Source organism: Coregonus clupeaformis, chromosome 25 (genome assembly GCF_020615455.1).
Source record: "Coregonus clupeaformis isolate EN_2021a chromosome 25, ASM2061545v1, whole genome shotgun sequence".
NCBI classification, from domain to species: domain Eukaryota; kingdom Metazoa; phylum Chordata; class Actinopteri; order Salmoniformes; family Salmonidae; genus Coregonus; species Coregonus clupeaformis.
In genome coordinates, this window is record NC_059216.1 from 30,244,491 (window position 1) to 30,268,228 (window position 23,738).

Genomic DNA, 23,738 nt, shown 5'->3' on the forward strand with positions numbered 1-23,738 from the left:
AGACTTTCCATAGACAATTATTCCTCACTGAGCCGACACTCAAGGTGTAATCTGGGATCTGTACTAAAGAGAGAGAAAGACGTAGCTGGAGATATCCACTCAGCCCACTACAGGTTCACTGTACAGACGATGCACACAAATAACAAGACGGGAAAAGGTAAGGTGGCTAGAAAAGGCCACAACAACTGTTGTACTATCAGTCAGTTAGCTTTACAATAGCTACGATTTTCCTAATTCAAATGTGGGAGAAAAAACATTCTAAAGAAGTGGAAATATTTTAGAAATGTTTAATCTAAATATTATTTTCTGAAATCCTATTATTTAATCAAAAAGAATAAACATATTGAAACAAATCAAAAATGTTATGTACAGTACGTGTATTGTTAATGCGTGTAAATTTCAAGCAGCAGACAGACAGACGCTGAAATAAAAGGGCTTCTTCTATCTCAGACATTCTCTGAGACTGGTCATTAGTGTTAGAATCACAGCTGTTAAAGTTTGATGACATAAATGAGCAGAAAGATGAACATGGATTATTAAACAGACCATCATGAAAACTGAAAACTAGTGAAAGATGTTAGAAAGGAAACTAATTAAATCAAATGTTTCAGCCTCCGTCTTCATCAGGATGACTTATTAAGTATCCAGACGGTCTGTGGGTGAATACTATGGCATGTGATCAGAAGAGCTTTCATTAGCCGTGGTAAGGAAAAATTATTTAATGGACTTTCAGTTTCCACTGTGAAAACATTTGGGGAGTATGTAGACTGAAGGACATGGAAGGAGAATTGAGTTAATCTGTAAATGAATTGGTATTTTAATTAAATGTAAAAAATAAACACTCTTAAAACCATATATTTCAGTATGGCAGTTTTTGTGTTTGAAATGCCTGAAGTGTTAGAATTTTGAAGCATTGTAAATGTACTGTAATTGAAGACATTTGGACAAATTGACATTGAATTTCAATTTTTTATATAACATTTCCAATTAAATGTAGATAATATTGGTTTTATATTATTTTTTATATATGAAAAGACTTGATGCACACACTATAAGACAGAAACACAAGATCCATATAGAAATATAATAACAAATGCTTTTGACATGCACACTTGATTTCATTTGTGTATCTATTTCAGCATAAAATGCTTAATCATCAAGGGCAAAATAGTACACAACATGCTATTCTTACTATAACATTCAGCACATTCAGGTGAATGTGAATAAAGCAGACAGGATTATGTGACTGGATCCATAGTGACTGCTGTCGCCCAGGTTGTTGGTAGTTGATACGGGGGACACAGCATGAGACGGGGATTGCTGTTCTGAGGACACTGAGGTAATTCAGTAGCCACAGCTAGGGGTCCCAGGAAGGAAAATATCACTTTTGTTGATCTTGATGTAACTATGGGATCATCCTGACTGATTAAAACACACTGGTGGCCATGGCAAATTAGAGGAGAGAGAGAGAGAGAGAGAGAGAGAGAGAGAGAGAGAGAGAGAGAGAGAGAGAGAGAGAGAGAGAGAGAGAGAGAGAGAGAGAGGAGAGAGAGAGAGAGAGAGAGAGAGAGAGAGAGAGAGAGAGAGAGAGAGAGAGAGAGAGAGAGAGAGAGAGAGAGAGAGAGAGAGAGAGAGAGAGAGAGAGAGAGAGAGAGAGAGAGAGAGAGAGAGAGAGAGAGAGAGAGAGAGAGAGAGAGAGAGAGAGAGAGAGAGAGAGAGAGAGACTAGAATAACAGTTTTGGGCCCATTGTGTGTAGTTTGTGTGCTGGATTTATACAACTTTACCATTGTATTGGTTAACGGTTCGCTAAGGAAGTGGTGACACAGTGTCCACAGTTTCCACACCACAGTGAGGCTCCTCATAGTGAGGCCTTTGACAGCCTGATGAATTAGGCCTGACAAGAACCAAAATGGCTGTCCTCCGTGCCAGCTGCCAGTTGAGCATTTACACTCTGTTAATTGAATTGGCAATTTGTGTAACAGTACCTGCCCCAGAGTCTTTGGTGGTGCCGGAGCTGCCATTTAGCCCTGCTCTAATCCAGAAACTAGGGAATAAGAACACTAAGCTTCACAAGAAATTACTGCAGATTTAAAATGACAGTCGGGGCCCCTGTTGCCAATTTTCCATTAAATGAGAAATAAATTAACAATAGCAATAATGTTGACTTATAAAACTGAAAGTTAAATTGACTTTCAAATAGCACTGCGGTTTAGAAATTGCCACAGTACTGAGAATCAAATTCCAGTATATTGCAATCTTGAAACCAAATGCTGTTTGTGACATGGTTGTATTAAACAGCCGACATTAAACATTGAGAGTGGTAAATGGAAACTGATATTTTCACATCATAAAGCTGCATTAGTTTAAATTAAGGAGGGTTTTCACCCTGATTTGCATTCACACGCAGTTAGTTAGATTTTGGATTCTGAGTTAATACTGTTTTTGCCAATCCACAAGAGAGAATGTTTAATAATGTTCAGTACCTCAGTAGCAATGTCAGTTGTTATTGGTCAAGTTTAAATATGTAGCTAGTGCAAAGTCTATCATATTTTGTTTGTTTCTATTACAACAAATGATAGAAGCAGAGATTTTTCAAGCGAAGGTTAGGTTATACTGTGCTATGCATTACTTATTATCTGAGTATGATTTGAATATGGTTTTCCATAATTAAATGTTCCTCTTACCTGGTGTGTATATAGTGCATAAATACATTTTTAATATACTTAATACTTGTTAGTCAGCCCTTAAAAATCAAAATAAAACATTTAAGTACATTAGCACAGGTGTCAAAGTGATGTTTTTACAGTCATACTACCATTTTACGAGTCTCCTTAACGATATTGAAATGGGGGGAAAGTAATATCAAAATCACCCTCGTTAAGCTGCATTTATAAATCGGAAAAATCTGATGGGTTAGTGTTAGCCCCTAACGTAATAGAATCACAGTCTCCAGCTGTTTTATATCTTTATTAATCAGTCTACTGTGTGGATTGGGCCAAATTTAGTCTAGATTGCCTCCACAATATTTGGTCTCCTGGACTGAGTGTCTAACACAGTGTGTGTGTTTGTGTGTGTGTGTGTGTGTGTGTGTGTGTGTGTGTGTGTGTGTGTGTGGGTGCGTGCGTGCGTGCGTGTGTGTAAGTGTGTAAGTGTGTGTGTTTGTGAGACAGGGACAGTCAGACACAGTACTCTGAAGGTGATTGGCCATCTGCACCCAAGGCGCTGCTCTGAATTGCTAATGTCTGTGTTATTAAGAACTGTGAAGGAGCTGTTGGCAGGAAGAGGGGCTTCAAGGTGGCCACAATCCTCCACCAATGGTGCCAGTTTAACATTTCAACTTCTTTATTATAAAATATTAACCACGTATAGTTTCCCGTTTTCAAAAGATCCCCAAGGTCAAGGAATTTTCCGCATATAAAGCAATCTGTCACTTATTTCCATGCCGGGGCTCTTTTAGCAGGGAAAGAGCCCTGTCTGACTTTGTGATGATGAGGGCCATTGTAGGAGAGAAATAATGATTCCCTCCACTGTGTCGGCCAGGATATAAAAGATGATAATTGAAGTTGGTCAAGTGTGCTTTGATCTGTGATATTTCTGCTCTGTTCTACATGAGCTGCCTGTTGGAGCTAACGTATGGTCGGTGTGTGTGTGTCTGAGTGCTGGGTAGTGGTTCTGTGCTGGGTCACGGTATGTGTATGGGATGTGTGTGTGTGTGTGTGTGTGTCTGTGTGTGCATGTGTGTGTGTGTGTGTGAGGCCACACAGGCCAGCATAGTGCATCTGAGGTGGACTGGGTTCTAGCTCCCTCTGCTGTCTCTATGTGTCAGGGCTCTCTGCTGGAACTGTTTGTTTGGGGTTGCCCTGCCTCCGCCTCATGCCATGTTTGTATCCTCCCCTACCATGGCGGAGTACTGTGTGTGTGTGTCCAGGGCTGGGTCTGCAGGTGTTGTCTATCCAGTGCATGTTGTTTGGCATGGGCCCCGCTCCTCAGGGAGGGGAAAGGGCTAACTGCTTACAGCATAACTGGAGGGGGATGTGTGTTTACCATGCCTGGCCTGGAACAGGGAATACAGTGAAGGACAGAGGCCCCTCATTGTGCAGTCTTTGCCCCCTCCCGTCCACCCGGGGCCTGGCCTCTGACGCTAACCCGTTCCCCTGGCTTCTTCCCCGAGGAGGACCTGTTTGCTCCTGCTCTTTGAGAGGCTTTAAGGGCCATTTAATGCTTTTATTACATCATTAATTGCACATAATTCAGCAACATTACCCCAATGCCTGGCTAAACTCTGTAAATTAAGTACAGAGCACTTTGTTATAAAATTCACCATAATGAGCTCTGGTGGGAGTTTGAAAGTTACCGCAGGCCATTTTTACCAGTAACGGGTAGCATGGTGCCTCTCCCTACTTTTAAGTTGGGAATATAGAAAAAATACCCTAAGGGCACAGTCTCTGGTTAGTCTGCTATGCAGCAGAATCAATCGCATGATATAATCCCTCATTTAAAAACAAGCCTTTGTACCAGTCAGCGAATCATTGAATATGCAAGCTAGCTGCACTCGATAATAGCATTGTACTGTACGAGTTAGCATCGCTACAGTACTTATTACTGTAAAGTTATCATAGTGGGCGCTTGATGTCAATGATGTCAGCTGTTGATGTCAGCTGTTTATCATTACAGCTGTTGGTTCTCACTACTGTAGCAAACGTATTGTTCACAAGGTATTGGTGTGTGCCTTTGTGTTGTGTATGTGTTTACATGCAACTGCATTTATGTACTGTATCTGTCTGTCTGTCTAGCTACTTGTTTATGTATTACACAGTAATGTATTTGCATACAAACCCAGTCAGCCTTATGCCCACCCAGTGTGTGTGTGTGTGTGTGTGTGTGTGTGTGTGTGTGTATCTCTATGTGTTTCACCCAGTGTGTGTGTGTCTCACCATGGCTCTGTCTGTTGTGTTGTGTTGTGTGTGTACAGCTATAGGAGCTCAGCGAAGGAGGACTCCCAGTGCAGTAGCCTCAGAGATCTTCGAGCCACACCTCGGGAGCCACATATTGCAGGTAGGATGATATGAGAGCACACAATACCACAGAACACCTGTCCTGTCCTGTCCCACAGGCACCACCACCCTATCTAACAGGCCTGGTATTAACTCTAGTGTACAGTTACTAGGGTTGCAAAATTCTGGTAATTTTCCCCAAATTCCCAGAGTTTCCAGAAATCGTGGTTGGAGGATTCCCAGATATCCTTTTTATTCACTCCTGATTCCAGAAATATTCCAACTGCTATTTCTGGAAAACCTGGGAAATTTGGGAAAGTTACCATAATTTTGCAACACTAGTTACAGTACTTCAACTCCACACACTATTGACATGGGTTATTACTGACATCTAGCAATATATTTTTTTCCCTCATCCACCAAAGCAATTGACATTAAGGAAACGCTTTTGTCTCAAACGACTTACTGTAGCTAGTATGTGATTCCTGCAAAGACCTTGGCATTGCTGGCGTCATGCTCTTACCAATTGAGGCACACAGACGAGGTTGACAGGGGAGTGAAAATTAATTCCTATCCCTTCTTGTCCAGAATTGTTTTTTTTCCCCGTACTGTGTCGATCCTGCAACAGTTCTATAACCCTGACAACTTTCCTGTCCTGTCCCGGTAAAATTCACTCCTGTCCCGTACCGTGCTCATTTTAATGCGCAGAAATCAGAAATAACTTAATCCATTAGCTGCCTGATTGTCTGTCTGTACCCCCTCCCTGCACTCTGCTGCTTGTGAGTTTCCATAGTAACGTCCCCGTTTTGGGCTGCATGCTCAGTGCTCACTAGACAAGAGAGAGAACTGTTAGCTAGCTACTTTTTGTTGCCTGCCCAGCTGATAAAGGTCTTATATCTATTTTTATAAATAGTGATTGAAGACAGAAGAATGCATGTTATTGTTGAGAGAAGGAGAATTTCACTCCTGTTCCTACAGGAATCCCACGGGACCTGCAAGACCCGTGGGAATCCTGTTACTGTGTCAACCTCTACCACACAGGACCAAAGCTGAGGCATTGTTTAAGCCTTCTAGCATTACTGCATCTATGCTCTGCCTTGATTCTTGAACATACAACCTGTTCCCTCTATTTTTTGGGGCACTGAGCAAATTTCAGGTCTACTGAGCGCAAACTTGAAGGTTGTGAAAATTGTGTGAAACTTCCGGCGCATGTTTCTGTGAACACTGAGACTGTACCTGCTTTAAAGTGGCAATATGTAACTTTTGCTGCGACCCGACCAAATTCACATAGAAATGTTATAGATCTATCATTCTACCTAAAAATAAGTGTAAGAAGCGGTAGATCAAATCAAATCAAATCAAATGTTATTGGTCACATGCGCCGAATACAACAGGTGCAGACATTACAGTGAAATGCTTACTTACAGCCCTTAACCAACAGTGCATTTATTTTAAACAAAAAAAGTAAAAATAAAACAACAACAACAACAAAAAAGTGTTGAGAAAAAAAAAGAGCAGAAGTAAAATAAAGTGACAGTAGGGAGGCTATATATACAGGGGGGTACCATTGCAGAGTCAATGTGCGGGGGCACCGGCTAGTTGAGGTAGTTGAGGTAATATGTACATGTGGGTAGAGTTAAAGTGACTATGCATAAATACTTAACTTAACAGAGTAGCAGCAGCGTAAAAAGGATGGGGTGGGGGGGCAGTGCAAATAGTCCGGGTAGCCATGATTAGCTGTTCAGGAGTCTTATGGCTTGGGGGTAGAAGCTGTTGAGAAGTCTTTTGGACCTAGACTTGGCACTCCGGTACCGCTTGCCGTGCGGTAGCAGAGAGAACAGTCTATGACTAGGGTGGCTGGAGTCTTTGACAATTTTGAGGGCCTTCCTCTGACACCGCCTGGTATAGAGATCCTGGATGGCAGGAAGCTTTGCCCCAGTGATGTACTGGGCCGTACGCACTACCCTCTGTAGTGCCTTGCGGTCGGAGGCCAAGCAGTTGCCATACCAGGCGGTGATGCAACCAGTCAGGATGCTCTCGATGGTGCAGCTGTATAATTTTTTGAGGATCTGAGGACCCATGCCAAATCTTTTCAGTCTCCTGAGGGGGAATAGGCTTTGATCTGTTCTATGTGCGCTATTTCTATGCTTCCCGTTCTTAAGTTTTGTTTTTGCGTCTTTTACTTTCTGTTTTGTACACCAGCTTCAAACAGCTGAACATACAATATTTAGGGTTATGGAAAATATATTTCACAGTGGTTTAACTGGTACAATGATTCTCTACACTGTACTAGTGTATTTTGACACATAAACTGAAATTGAGCGAACTATTAGAGTTTTAGCAACCAGGAAATGGCGGAGCGATTTCTGCATAGTGCAACTTTAAGTTACAGTTTTAACAGTGGCCAAGTAGGCTACTGTGGCTATTTGATCATAACGTAGGCCTACCAGAGTGGCCTACCATCAAAAACAATGGAGAAAAATGCATCCCATAATATTTTAACATGGAAATAGCTGCTCTATCATTCAGGCTACTGTAGTGGCCAATGTGTGGTGTTTAATATAGGCCTACATTCCATGAGACTTTTGAAAAAAACCTGCAGGGCTTGACATTAACCTGTTTATCCACTTGTCCTTCAGACAAGGAGGTGACTGAAAATGTTGTGTTGTTTGATGCAAAAAAACACTTTACAAAATCAAATTCATTATTATTCCCATACCATTATTACAGAGAATCAGACAAATTATGCTACTTAGCTTATTCAAGACCGTCTCAAAATACAACACCGCCCCTTTAAGACATTAAAAAAAGCTCTTTACCTGAATAACTTTTCAAAGATGGCTAGAAATGCACACATTTTTGCTCTTGTAGGAAGCAACCACTCACCCATTGTTGACTAGAAATGTGCTATAACTGGGCAAATAACTAACTAACTAGCAAAGAATATGAACACATTTGCACAGGTGGCTACATGCAGCTCTCGCTTTGATCTCAAAACAAGCGCATCTACTCGCGAACGCTCAAGCACAATTCCCACAGTAGAGCAAAACGTTGATAGTGTTAACTAAAGGGGAAAACTCTAGAAAGATGAGTGAAGTTCAATCTCATGCTTCTCTGCAGGAGGCCTTTTGCCTCTTGTTAGGCCGTCATTGTAAATATGAATTTGTTCTTAACTGACTTGCCTAGTTAAATAAACGCGCGCAGCTGAGAGGGAACAATGCATACAACCTTTTGTGGCATACAGAAATGTTTCATCCATAAAGATTCTACATTTGGAAGTCCATCCTTTAATCATTATATTATATTATACGGAGTAATTATAGATTCATATTCTAGTTTCTAATGTAATTTATACCTTATTTGATGTAATGTACAAATATATTTTTATTACAGTAAAGTTACATTATTTTATACCATGGCATTGTTGAATACTTGTTTCTGATTGGCTTGAAGGGCATTCTAGAGCGTGCATTATTTCCCTATAATGCATGGTATATTTGCACGATAGAATTCAATGGCTATAGTTCATTCTTACATGTTCTATGTTTGAGCTGCTTTTGAAAGCAAAAGTCGAATTGAAAACATTATTGGCATTGTTGAATTCGATTTTCATAATAGCAAGCTAGGACTGAAGGTTTGGTTAGCTAAACTAGCAAGTCTGTTTGTTTGCTAGCTATTTAAGTGGATGTTGAACACATTTATACCGGCAAATGAACACATTCCTAGCGGGAAATGTGTTAAATTATAGCCATGGTAAAAAAGGGATAATCAACTCGGGGCTGTATGTGCTCTGGAAAATAATGCAGCTCAGTGGAAGGTCAGTTCCACTCCGCTTACGCGTCGTGGAACACACCTTCCACGTTGTTCATTATTTTCCATAGAACGCATAGGCATAGCCCCTCGTTGATTATCCCTTACATATTGAATTATGAAACTATGATAATGGTTAACCCCGTTAGTCCTGAGGGTATTTTGCATGTGTCTTGTCTTTTTAATATTTTACATAGTGCTGCTTATCTCTATACATAAGCCCAAAGGGTTTGCTTTAAATCAGTAAAGCAAAAACATAATTTGATACTACAGCTGATATGAAAGTGTAAGCTGGTAACCATGCTGACATATCATCTTTTTGTGTTGGGAGTTGTTGATTATCTAGCTATCTTTATTTTCTGTAGTCTACATTTTTGTAATCTACATTTTAACCTGGATTGCCACAATATCCATAGCATAATATTTGATTCATTTTATTTGAAAAGGCATACAGAGAATGCAGTAGCTCATTCTATTGCGTAAGTTTATTGATCAAAGATATCAACAACAAAAAATCCTCCAGGACACGTAAATGTCTTCCAGTGTGTTGCTCCCTCCCAGCCTTGTCCCATAGTGAACATTGGGTTCTCATGCATGATGTGAACACAAATAAAAAGAGGTTGTAGCAGAAACGCTACCCCCTTCAGTCCCCTGAGAACACAGTGGCAGCCATATGCACAATGTCTGTTTCCTATTAAACATGTGCTGAATCGAAAGTGACATCTTCCTGCATTTACCTCAGATCCCCAGGTTTAGTGGGTTGGAAAGGAGGAGGAGGGAGGAGAAGGGAGGATGTTTCCCTTATGGTTATCAATGGCAGAGAACAACCTGGATTTCATAGTTGATTTCAATAACAGAAACAGCAACTAATGTGTATAATGTCTGTTGTTTGTATACTGTATATGGAGGATGTTGATATTTGTAATTTGGCTATGCCTTTTTTAATTGCATTAAATAAAGTTGTATTGAATTGAATTGAAACTCACCCACAGACAACATTTCTAAAACGTCATTCTACCAGGGATGTGAACATTATCGTGACGCAGCATCGTGATGGCAGCCCCCTCTCACTATAAGCGAACACTTTCCCTGTGACAGGTTAAGTGTCTGACAAGAAAGCGGAAATGTATAATTAACATCAATAGCAGGCTGGAAGTCTGTCGAGGCGTGGCCTTTTCAAGGAAGGACTTGTTCCTGGCAAATTGTCCCCATTAATCTTCAGCTTAATTGATTGTGAAAAGTTTTAGGATGACATTTTAAAAAAGCATGCACGGTCAGTGATTGATATGGGGAAAATGAACTAATAATGAATGCAAGGCAGTCATTACTTGTTGAGCACAGCGGCTAATTTTAGACAGATTAGACTGTGTTTGATAGTGCTTAATAAAGAGGATGGCTTGATGAGCTCCTCTGTGTCTCTACACTACTCTCTCTGCTCTACTCTACCTGCCTGTCTGGCCATTCAGGTCTTAACCAGTGCTCATTACTCTGAGTGACTCTGTCTCTGCCTAATGCCAACAGCTAAGGGGACTTATCCAAAGCAAACTCAATAAAAAGCACTAGCGGCCCCTTTTACCATTTCTCCCCTACATTTTTAACTAACTTCAATGACAATTCTTGGAAAACTCCAAACCAAACCTAAATTCAAATTGTCCCTTCTTTTTTTTTTATATTAGCTGTTGAAACCGTGCAAACGCGTATAGAATGTGTAATCAGTGTATTTAGGAAAGTAGTAAAATGGGTAACACTTTTTTTTTTTACAGCCCTGTTCCAGCATGTATTTACTTAGACAGGACGTCAGGTAGCTTAGCGGTTAAGAGCGTTAGGCCAGTAAACGAAAGGTCACTGGTTCGAATCCCCTGAGCTGAGAAATCTGTGTATGTGCCCTTGAGCAAGGCACTACTTGCTCTTGTATGTTGCTCTGGATAAGACCATCTGCTAAATGACAAAAATGTAAATATACACATTCTACTAGAAAAGTACATGATAACAGTTATTACAATGATAAGTAAAATATATTCAGCTTTGACCCCTTTGTCTGGTTGATTTTCTAAAAAGAAGTGTACCTGGGCCCTATACGTCTGTGACAGGCTGGCAGGCCTGAGAGCAGTACAAACAGTGAAAGCCCTAGCAGCACTGGGTTAGGTTGCTGTTTAATCTGACAGAGTGAGTGTAAATGTCCCCCGGCACTGTGCCTGTCTCCTGTCCGGACCTAGTCATGTGACACGGGATTAATCATGCCCTGTGTGTGAGAGAATAGGACAGGGTGATGGCTCTGTGTGTGTGAACGGGACAGGGTTAGTAGCTCTCTCTACGGCTCTGGCGGTTCCCTCTCATTGTGTCCTTGTCCCCAGCTACCATAGCTGCTTTGTGCTCCAGGCTCCTTTGACACTGAGTGGCCCGGTTGACCTGGGAACGGGGCTGCATTCAAACAAGCCTTCTATGGTCTTTTTGTTTTCAGGCCCAAAAACATTGAATTAGTTTACGAACGAGTTTTGTCAACCCAGATAATCAATGAACTGATTTAATATGCGGAGATCAGCAGAGGTTGGCAGCTGCCCCCATCTTCATGCCGGAAGGAAGCCCTTTGCTTTTTTCCACCGTCCCTACTCCCCTCTACCCCCATCTCAGACGTTACAGAGAAGACAGGTTTTGGGGTGCCTTCACTGTTGTGGCGTTTTAAAAGTAGTTTTTCTCTCTGGTAACAAATTGGAACTATTCACCAAGGTATCACGCTACAGTAGCTCCATTGTCATGCAGCCAAAACAGACCCACTGGTACTAATCGCTGGCAGAGATTGAGCTTGTTGATGGAAGGTGTGTGTGTAGCTATAGAAGGCTGGGTTAAGGTGTGTGTCTCTGTGTGTGTGTGTTAAGGTGTGTGTTAAGGTGTGTGTTAAGGTCAATGTTAAGGTGTGTGTGTAGTTGTAGCAGGAAGATGGAATGCTGTGTGTTGGGGGTGTCAGTGAGCGAGACTCACTCTGTGTCTGTCTCCGTGGGGCCCTGGCCAATCACTGTCCAAAATAGTCTCTCTCTCTCTGTGGCATTGTGGTCCCGGTAATGGCTCCTCCTCAGCTGAATCCCTCCCAGTGTCTCTCCCTCCCTGGCTGGAGAGAGGCCAGCAGCAGCCATAGAGGAGAGGGGAGAGGAGAGGAGTGGAGAGGAGCGAGGAGGAGGAGGGGAGAGGAGAGGAAAGGAGAGGAGAGGCTGAAGGAGAGGAGAGGGGGGGAAATGACAGCGCTCAGGGGCAGTGTGTTGACCGTTTTGTTGTCTCCCACTGTTTGTTGTCATCTCTCCAGTCAGTGGGCTGGATTGGATGCGACAGCAGCAATAGGTCATTAACAGCAATGGGACACGTCCTCTGGCAGATAGACTGGGGGGGGGATGAAACACACAAACACACAGACTAAATAGTAGCATTGATATCACTGGCCCATAATAGTTTTGCATGAGATAAATTATATGTTGGTTAATTTTTAAAAAGCATTATAAAAGGGCAAAATGTCTGGTGTGGGTGGGAGAGAGTATGGAGTGGATGGTGGGTGGATGCCTCTCTTTTCTTTTTCTTTCTCTCTCTATCTCTCTCTTGCTCTCTCTCTCTCTCACTCTTTCTCTCTCTCTGTCTCTCTCTCTCGCTTTCTCTGTGTCTCTCTTTCTTTCTCTTTCTCTCTATCGCTCTCTCTCTCTTTCTCCCTTGTCTTTCTCTCTCTCTCTCTCTCTCGCTCTCTCTCTCTCTCTCTCTCTCTCTTTCTCTCTCTCTGTCTGTCTCTCGCTGTGTCTCACTCAGTCTCTCTCTCTCTCGCTATATATATATATATATATATGTCTCCCTTTCTCTCTCTCTATTCAATCTTTATTGCAGAATTGAGATGCTAGTTTAATTTGACAGTAGTTTACCTCAGAGCCTCAGACAGTGAATGTTTATGGTCAGGCAAATGGAGGGGGCACCCTTCTGCCTTGACCTTCACCGCCCTCAGGACCCCAAACTCCCCCTCCCACAATGTTCTCTGTTCAGTCCGAGACTCACCTTGCCTTCGGAATGAGTCATCACACTACACCCTTATCCCTGCTGGGATGAAACAGATCTGTCTCACTTGTTGTTTGTTGTTTCTTAGTGTGTGACAGAATGTGAAGAATAGACTCTTTCTTTTGAAACAGTGATCATTTCTTGCGGGTAGTAGCTCTCTCGCTCCTTGAAAGGACATGAGGGCATACATGCATAAACGTAATGCAGAAAAGTTGAATATCCTCCTGCAAAATGGCTCTTTGTTGGGAGTTATCAAACGAAGCAGTGTTTGATGTCTCTTTAAATGATAGAGAATCAACAGCATGTGTTGTTTGTAGATGAATGAGAGGCAGAGTGTAGTGATGGCCAGACAGAAGGACTACTAATTACAGAAAGGCTGTTGTAAAGAGTAGAAAGACTCTCAGCTTCTATCAGCACCTGTGGAGGGCAAGGGGAACAGGACACCCAACACGTCTTAATATGCCACACATCTTAAGGTCCAATACACAAATCTGTCAAATCTTTCATCTTGACTTCTTTCCCGACGTTGTTTTTTCTCTCCCTCTTGTTTGGTTAGCTTTGTTGCGTTTGTTGTTTTCAGCGAGTCAGACTTGTGTGATAATGGGGCTCTGTTTCAAAAAGCCCTTCGTTTTCAAACCCTCCGATCTCCACACCGGCGGAAGCAGAGAAAGACGCCTGCTTTAGAAACGACAGCTGTTTACATTTGCATAACATCAAGGAGGAGCCCGGGCTGTGTGTTTGAGGCCCGTCTGGGTGCAGCTGTCACAAGTTGTAATCGCAGGTTGATTTGTGGTTCGGAAAAAATATCGGCATTATGGCTCTATGCCTCTGTTGTTGTTGAGCAGCCGCTCAGAACAGTTTCGGTTTGTAGGTCTACTTAGAGGGAAAGAAAAAGACAAAGAGGATGGAGGCATTTTTCTCCTCCTCCTCCTCCCAGTGCCACAGACAGATCCAGGGTCTCTTCTCCTCTCTCCTCTCCTCTACACAGATCATGCAGAACTGCTCTGTCTATCACTGCTCTCTCTATTGACCGCGGTTCGTACGGCCATTGTTCCTCTTGTTGGGAAGCGATAAAGCCAGAGGTTAATTGGGAAAGTCCTGAAGCTGGCCTTTGTGCTCCAGTCTGGCCCCCAAACAAAACAGTCTAGGAATGTGAGCCATTACATCGAGCCCAGGCAGCTCCACTGTGTCTCTGTCACACCCACATGCCATTTATACTGCTTATCTATGGAGCTAGAGAATGGAAGTGGCACTCCTAGAAGCACAATTCATTCTATCCCCAGCCCTACGAATGTTAACTACGACTGCAGTACAGAGTCTCTACTTGCTGCCTCTCACGTTGTCATATAAAGACACTATTGTTGTCTTTTCATAGCCCACCAGGGTCTGAGCCATATGCATTAATTCCAGTTTTAACTAAATAATTGCAGGTGGCCATGGCACAGAGGTGTAACAACGTTTTAGACATGATCAGTTTGCAGTAAGGGTAGATTATTTAGACATTTTTGTCAAATTCAATTTGAAATTGCCCTGTCAACCAACCATACACAAACTTTCCATGGATTTTTATCTGTCATGGCTTTTTTATCAGTCATCTCCATATAACACTGTCTGTTGGTAGAAAAGCAGGTCTGATGTTTCGCTCTCTCTGCAGTGTAAAGGGTCAGCACTCCATGCTTTTATCTCAACTCGTTGAAAGCCGCTGTCTCCCATACTTGATAGTTATTCTTTTGTTTACTAATGTGCTGTTGAAAGCAAACATGTCAGAGCCCTTCTTGCTGTGGTTCACTACATTGCATAACATAATGGGAGGGGAATTTACATACCCCCACACACACAGGCACACACACACACACACACATATACACACACACACAGTGAGCTCAGCTCGCCGCCATCTTCTTCTCAACCAACTCATGATGAGCGGTTCATTTCAATGCAGGATCTGGATGGGCCTCTGACAGACAGACACACAGACATAGACAGACAGACAGACAGACAGACAGACAGACAGACAGACAGACAGACAGACAGACAGACAGACATACAAAGACAGACAGACAGACAGACAGACAGACAGACATGTCAAATGTAAAGATTATGATAACATTTCAGTGTGTTCCATGTGAAGTGAGACACTGACAGTTCAATGTGTCAGAGGTTGTCACTGAGGTGTAGGTGGAGTCGTAGTGAGATGTTGGGTGCAGATGTGCTCTGAGGTCCACAGGGTTCAGGTTAGGAATGGAAATCAGACCGACACAGGTGTTATTGATGTGCAGATGTCTGCTGCAGGCAACAGATGGATGGTGGATCCACAGTGCAGGTGTCATAGGAAGGCAGGTGTGATGGGATACAGGTATGATAGGTATGCAGGTGTGAGCTGGGTGCAGGAGTCACAGAAAGGCAGGTGTTTGCTTGGTGCATGTGTCATAGGGAGGCAGGTGTGAAAGGTATGAGCTGCGTACAGCCTTCTGCAAGTGTCTGCTCAGTGGCAGCTCCTTACAGGTAGCTAATAACTATTTGTCAAGTCAGTTAAACATAGATGAAGTACAAATAAGTACTTTATGAGGCTTTATTGTGAGGAAAATATAACAGAAGCAGTAAACTAAAGATAGGTCATTGTTTGCATATTCAGGCACACACACACACATCTAGTATAGACTGTGCATAGTGCTAGCTGGCACGACATAAAGGTGTGATTTCAGCTCTGTTTCACCATGGCTCCTGTGGCAGCGTGACCTGACGTCAGGCTAGAATCTTGAGGAGTAAAAGATCAATGTCGAACGTCGAGCCAGGCATTCTGATTACCAGCCCTCCTCTATACTTCCTGTGCAGCCCCCATGCCCAGACCCACCCCTTCATTAGCAATGGGAATTCGGACAGGAAGGGAAAAAAACAGGGCCCTTATTATTTATGCAGTCAATAGCAAGGGCTTGTCTGCATTCATAATTGTTTGATTTTATAGGCCAGTCTTTAAACAAACATTGTCTATGGTAATGTGATGCCCTGACGGATGGCGAAAGGTTTTGTCTGTGAATATCATTTGGATAATTAAAAATGACAGATGAAATCGCCCGCTGTCTTGACCCTCACTTTGTTCCCCGAGTGATGGCGAGGAGATGCTGATTGCTGTCAATCATGGGCCTTGGGAGGATTGGGGAAACTCTGGCAGCCCTGAACCCTGACCCACACTGTTGATCTGAAATAGATAACAACCTTGAAATACCTGCAGAATTTAAACAGCTTTGCTCTGTGTTGAGAGCTGGGGCGCCTTCCCAAAAGAGCCCTCTTAACCCCCTCCCTCCCTCCTTCTCTCTCTTTCTCCTCTCTAGCTATCTCTCTCTCTCTCTCTCTCTCTCTCTCTCTCTCTCTCTCTCTCTCTCTCTCTCTCTCTCTCTCTCTCTCTCTCTCTCTCTCTCTCTCTCTCTCTCTCTCTCTCTCTCTCTCTCTCTCTCTCTCTCTCTTTCACTCTCCATCCTCCATCCCCAGGTCTGAGCAGCTGTGCAGATTACATACCTCCTGATATGGCCCAATCCCAACAATAAGAGGAGGGAAAGGACAGGGACACAAATTAAAACATAAATCTAATGGCCTTCAGATGTACTTCAGATCTCAGATCAGGTTGCAGTTCTGGGCTAGAATAACTTTTCCCTCGTCGAACTCTCTCTACAGATGCCGTATCTTAATTTGATCATCCTGTTGTTGCAGGAATGCAAACTTCTAAAGTTAGTAATTTCCACTTAAACATTTCAGACTTGATATGCCCTAATGAAAAATTGATCAACCCCCCCCCCCAAAAAAAATATCCATTAATTATAATCTACATTATAATTCACATTTCCTGTTGCTGCAAGATTATTTTCCTGCTGTGAGACACTAGGTAAAATTAAGATACGGCATCTGTACACTGAATGTACAAAACATTAAGAACACCTTCCTAATATAGAGTTGCAACTGGTCAGTCTATGTCATGGAAAGAGCAGGTGTTCTTAAAGTGGAACTGACAGCATTTTAGCAACATGAAATCTTATTAAAATCTGTTCATATACACCCCCAGGAACAATATGACACTTACCAAAAATAAATCTGACAAGCGATCCCTTATATATGGTCATTTTCACATTTTCATAAATTCTTAGAATGTTTGGGAATTACGTACACTAAGGCATTTGTGAAAATTGTATAGCAATATAGAGTTGGAAAGCGGCCATGCGTTTGGACAATTAATAGACACTGCAGTAAATAAAAGCAAATAAAAACATTTGTCTCGTCCAGGACCGGAGTCTACGCAGACTGGTGCACCATAGCCAATCAGAGCTACAGTAGGCCTTTTTGCAAACAATCCATTTGCCACACAGGCCTGCCATCATTCACTTTGAACTGGACTGTGTGTTTACGGGCAGTTGCAACAACCCGACTTTAGATCTTTAGAACTAATTTGCCAAAAGCCATAAAATACACCTGAATGGATTTCTGCAAATATGTCAGTACCACGGGAGTCTTCTTACATTTGGAAACTTTACAGTCCTATTGATCAAACAACCATGAAAAGGTAGGCTCTCTCTCCCTCAGTTATGGACATCAACAACAACAACAAGATCAACAACTAATTCTAGCCAGAGCAAGATGAGCTAAAAATCTAACAAAGGAACATTAGATAAACCCTCTCAAACTGTTTCAGCTAGTTGGCAATCAAAATTGCACTGATAAACGATGGGAAATTGTAGCCTACTTGTCCTTCTGCAGCTTGCCTGCAACCAAGCACTCAAGCGAACTGGCTTACTAGCTAGCTACTTCCAGACACAAATGAGAGAACACCTCACTCTGACCATTTTACTCGCCCTAGCAGAGCTGATTAGTTAGGCTATTTACATGTTATATCTAGAGTGTTCGTGACTAACTATTACTTTTTTATGCCTATGTTTACTGACACCGGTCATATTCAGTCGGTGTTGCGCGTTTGTAAATTCATCAGTTATTCTGCACTCTGGCACACTCAGACGAGAGCACTCTGAAATCGGATTAGATAGCCAGAGTGAAATTGTGAACGCAAGAGGTATGCTATCTGGATAACAGTCGTTCAAGTTCTTGCTAGCTAACCAAATGACACCTGCATCTCTAGCTGTGTATAGCCACCAAAAAACGATATGAGGGGAAAAAGTCAGTCACTTACCCACTCCTCCAATGACATGACATGGCATCCTCCTAGCAGTCAGATAGCTAACGTTGGGCTCCGCGTTTTTAGCTTGCTATATAAATAGATAAGCTAGCCTATTTGCTACATTATGACTGACTTGTGATCATTGCCCTTGTTAGTTTGATTGTATTCACATTCCCATCCTTAGTTACATTTGTCAGTTTTTGTCGAAAATATTGAGTCATGGAAACTGAAACAATGCATCCCGAATGGAGGCAGCAAACAATGTACCAGGCCAGCTGTGATTTACAACCTGATAGCAATATTTTTTGGACTACCGAGAAATGTATTGGTGAATTATATTTATCATGCATTGAACGGCATCCATATATTCTGCCAACAATGCCTTAGTCTACATCATGGAATGTTGAGTCAAATATAACCTATTTTTAAAACCTCTTATAAAGTTGGTTTTGTAGCATAAACTGGGAATTTTGATATTTTTGACTGATGTTATGATTGTCTGTTTGTTTCATATCTGCAAAGTAGTTAAAACGCTGTCAGTTCCACTTTAATGTTTAATGTATATGTGGCAGCAATTAAGCCCCGGATGAGGTTAGTAAATTCGTAGCAAGATAGATTCCATTTGATATAAATTATAATTGTAATTTACATTGGAATTTACTTTAGAGTTTATGTCTTGTAGTTATTGTACATTTTGATATGACAATTCTGTCGCATCTTTCAATTAATGCTTGAAGATGTTTTCGTGTAGTATTTGAGACTGTTGTGTTGACAGTGAGTGGATCATGTCTGCTCCTCCTCAGCGTTAGTATTCTCCCACGGATCAGTGGCATAACACCACACACAACACTATTTGATCATTTGAATGTGTTACTTTGCTTTGAGATTTACAACAACAGCAACAGTCAGGCGGCGGCTCGGAGCAGAAAAATGTATCTATGGTGCGTTCCCAATCCCTTACAATGTCTGATCTCCCAAAACACTGGAGCATTATAAACCAAATGACAAACGAATGAACAGCACAATGAGAAGTCTGTGGGATTATATATCTATCTGCTTCTAAAAGAGAGGAGAGGGGGGAGAATATTCAAAAGAGTTGAGCTGAGACGACGGGACACACATGCACATACACATACACACGGGAGGCTGGGAGGCTGGGAGGGAGGATGTCTTCTTAACAGAGCGTCTGACTTTCTAATGACGAGAGGGGAAATGTAAACCTCCATCTCCAAATACTGAGCCCAAATCCTTCCAGTAGGAAATTAATCCTCTCATTGCTCTGTTCCATCGTTGTGTTGCCACTAAGGAATTGGATCCCATTGAATAATTTCATTATAACTTGTGAGCATGTGGATTAATAGGAGGTTTTACTGTAAAGTAGACGGGAGGCTTTAATTTTCTCACCCTCCTCCACCCTCATCTCTTTCTCTGTCACCTGCTGCTGCTGGGAGACACAAATCAACAGCCTAAAATGACACCCACATTAATTACAATCCATGCTTTCTCCATCAGAAAATGTATATTTGTATTTGAGGTAAGCTTTATTTGTATTGTTACCAGGCAAATAAATAGGCCTATATTATTCGGATCATATGAATGCAATACAGAGGATACACGATTCTCCAAAAACTGTACATTTAAATACAAAATGCCAAAGAAATGCATTTATTTGTTTCCGTCAAAATATATTGAATTAAAATATAAATCATGGTAGTTAATAGATGCAGGCACACGTACACCAACAGCAGCGGCATTACACCCTTGTAGGAAGCTTTCTGTATAGTGCTGCCTGAAGGTTCAGAGGCCTCTCATTGAAGACGTTGTTATTGATTATGAAACACTGTCAATCTGAGGTTAATGGCATTAGGTCTGACTCTGAGGAGGCTTGTTAGAACTATATACACCATGGACATGAAGGAAACATGAACTCTGGGGCTGGGACTAATTGTACACTACAGATTGGCTCATTAAGAAAGAGAAAGTGGAATTGATTTGGTTTGTGGAAGTGCCCTGACTTTATTCAGGTATAGTGTGAGTTGTGAGTTTCAAGCAATGTGTTTTAGTGTAATTGTTTGTTACAAACAGTGATTTATTAACCACATATTAACTACCTATTGCTGCTGAATTAATGTAATTCCTAATATCTCTGTTTGGGACTGTATGGAAAAGGTGTATCCATTGTTTGCCTTGCCAGTGCCACAGAGAGTTTTTGTTGCGATTAATCCTTTCCCCTCCAAAAACATTACCCTAACCCTTAGTGAGTCACTTCTCATAATTATACACATTCAGAGTGAAATTGTCGCTAATGAAATGGGAACGCCTCCATAGTTTTGCTCCTTTGCACTTTGACTGGAGCAGAGCTGGAGCAGTGCAGAGCGGTGTGGGCCAGGAGCCAGTGCACTTAGCTGAGAGGGAAAGGCAGGGGAGGGAGCAGCTGGCGATGGGGGCCCCTAGGGGCCCTGGGGTGGGAGAGGGGAGAGGGGGTACTGCTCTCTTGTCTACAAGGTGATTAGAGCACAGAAAAACTAACTTCCAGCTCTCTGATCTCATAGTCCTCACTGTTACTGTTCTTTGACGTGGCTTTTGCAGGCAGCATTGTTGCTTTTGTTTCCTTCTCATCCTATCTTGCCCCCTGATTAAAGACATGCTCCGGAACTTTGGCGACTACTAAGTATTTTTAAACCTCCCGCTTTGGGCTGGATGTGTCAGTGTGTAGTTCAGGATGTGTCAATGTGTAGTTCATACATGCATAATCTATGAGCAGAATTACTGTTTTACCTCAAATCCCTAGTTTGAAAGCGACTGTTTTTCTGGAGGCTGTGCTGCGCCATTTTCCCTAATTTTTTTAGCTTCAACCCCTCAGTATTTGAGTGATAGCTAGCAAGATACACACACAGCAGAGCGATAGAGAGAGCAATGACGTGGTGGAAATATCTGCACATATTTGACGTAGTAGTATGCCATTTTCGGGGACCACTTTTGGTTCATGAGCACTACTTTCAGAACTACTTGCAAAAAAGTATACGAAAGTACAGGAGAATCTCTTTAAATCTTTTTATATTTGCCAGTGTAGAAAAAGGGGTTTGTGAAGAAGTTAAGGCGAGCAAGTGTCTCCGTTTTGTTTGGTGGGAGAGTATAGGCTTGTTCTTATGACCTTCCCTTCTACCATGTTATTCCTCTGTTTAGTTCTGCATCCGATCGGAACATTCTAGCATACTGTTTTATAGCACTTTGAATTTGTCATCTAGGAATCGTAAACCGCTCCCAGCTCCATCTTGATTTGGCTGGAATGAGAGCCCCCTACTGCTCATGGAACTAATGTTGGGTTTTAATTGCATGAAAGCATGGCCTGCACCAGAGGAATGTCTGTATGAACAGCTTTTATAGACCTTTCATGGGGAACCACATTCAGCTGTAGCCTACATGTCAAACCCAGCCAGTACGCTGCTTACAATACCCATAACACAGACCACCTTGGGTTTTATTGACGCTCGTCGTTAATGACATTTGATGTTTTCCCTCAAAAAACACTCCTCGTAAACGTGGTCTGGCATAGCTTGGAGTGGAGCTGAGCGCTTGGAGTGGAGCTGAGCGTCAGAGCATCAGAGCAGTAGGCTATGATTCAGACTAGAGGTCTGGTCTGGCGTTAGCGAGCCTTCTTTCCTCCAGACAAGGGAGTTTTGACTCAGTGTAGCTTGGAGCTAAAGCTTGTCTCAACGCTCACTCTGAGTCTACAGCTAATCTGGTGAGCTTAGTTGTGACTGAGTTTACTGCTACCCCTCGGCCTGAGATCATGATCCAATCTCTGGTGCAGAACTGTCTTTACATACTTTGTGAAACTCTGGCACCACTTCAGACTACAGTGACTCACTATGGCTATTTATGTGTTGGTAAATCCCTGGTAGAGACAGTGGTTCAATACAGTGTCCACCATTTTACTAGCTAGACTCTAGCTGTTGGAAGCTGAGGGAAATTAGTGGTTTCACATTCCAACCAACTGTAGAATATTTTCCCACAAACTATTGCAAAATCTTTTGAAAATAAGATGCATGCTATAGGATATGTACTATGTGGTTGTTCTGAGTCAATTAAGCAAACTATTTACTTTATCATATGGTTTCTATGAGACAATTAAATAGACTTTGATTGTTAACTAAGACACATTTCATAGAGTTTTGCTGAGCTGAAAGTATGGTATTGTTAAGAGGAAACTAAAGAGAGTTCTCCTAACAATATTTTTGCCTTAGCAACATAATCTTAAACTGCTTACTCCTCCACCTCAGGTTGAGTGGGAAACATTGTTTACTCATTCAAACCTGTGTTTTGAGTGAAAGGAAAGTTAAATTAAATACCCTATACACTGCAGTCATATGGGTCACGTCGGTGGTGACGTGTTTGTTTGCGAGGATGTTAACCGTTTCAATCACCTATAAAAACAGAGGAACAGTAGTATAACCAGCAGAGCAGCAGGAAGTGTAATATGAACATTACCTCCCCTCTGCTCTGTTTTCAGTAGCTGTAAAGCCTACTGACCTTGATAAATCTCCCTATGGAACTGGGCACATATTTAAAAGAGGTGTTATATCATGTCCTGACTGTCTGAGGTGGTTCTCTAATCAACCACCATTTCCCTCGGCCACCACCACCACCACCAGTCTCTCTCTCTCTCTCTCTCTCTCTCTCTCTCTCTCTCTCTCTCTCTCTCTCTCTCTCTCTCTCTCTCTCTCTCTCTCTCTCTCTCTCTCTCTCTCTCTCTCTCTCTCTCTCTCTCTCTCTCTCTCTCTCTCTCTCTCTCTCTGTGTCTCTCTCTCTCTCTCCCTCTCTCTCTCAGCCTGTAGTGGCTGGGGTCTACAGCATGTAAAGCCTCCTTCTTTCCTCCCCTTGCTCAGCCCCTTCTGACAGCCACTAATAATAACGCATGAAGACAGTCAGACAAAATGAAGACAAATGCGACACGCTGCCCCGGAATCATAATCCTCTCCCAGGCTTCAGTGAAAGAGATGTCCTAACTGTACCAAGATGTTCTTTATAGCTGTTCCCCCTGACCCACCCGCCCTCCCGCACGGCCTGCACGCTCCCCAAAGCCACCCCCCCCCCCCCCCCCACCACTGCTGCTTTAAAGCCCTCAGCCCTCCACATCCTCCTTATTTTCCTGGGGAAATCCATTAAGCCGACATATCGAGGCTGTTGGTTAGCCAGAGTAGAGGAGCGGCGAGGGGAGAGAGGAGCCAGCCTGCCAGGGATAGGAGCAAGACAATAGTGGGGTCTGGTCTGTGGCGTACGGTACCGTACAGATGGGTATTGTAAAAGATTCATGAGGGGAATAAAAGATCTGAGGTAACATTTGGTTGGAGTCGCCAAAGATGCAGGTGAGGAGGATGACAACAGACAGACACAGCACAGACACACGGCCTACTGTCTATCCACACCTGGAGAATTCAGATTAGATGATCCCTGGCTGTCTCATGTGGAGGTGCTTACACCTAGCACACAAAGGTGTAGGAATGGAGGAGTGGAGGTATTCATTAACATGCTGTGGCTTAAAATAAATACTCATTCTTCAACAGTGTTTGAGAACATATACAGTGCCTTCAAAAAGTATTCACAACCCTTGACTTTTTCCACATTTTGTTGTGTTACAGCCTGAATTTTAAATGGATTAAATTTTGATTTTGTGTCATTGATCTTCACACAATACCCCATAATGTCAAAGTGGAATTATGTTTGTAGAATTTTTTACAAATTA

General features: G+C 42.4%; 1 protein-coding gene across 7 annotated transcripts in view; it reads left to right on the forward strand.

The window, feature by feature from the left end:
- Window positions 1-23,738, forward strand: part of LOC121539513 (neuronal PAS domain-containing protein 3-like) — a 316,876-nt gene that overhangs the window by 156,455 nt on the left and 136,683 nt on the right. For all 7 annotated transcript variants that reach the window (XM_045207543.1, XM_045207545.1, XM_045207546.1 and 4 more), the window contains one exon: window positions 4,974-5,056. In XM_045207543.1, coding sequence (XP_045063478.1) covers window positions 4,974-5,056 — 83 coding nt within the window. The remainder of the gene's footprint in view (window positions 1-4,973; window positions 5,057-23,738) is intronic.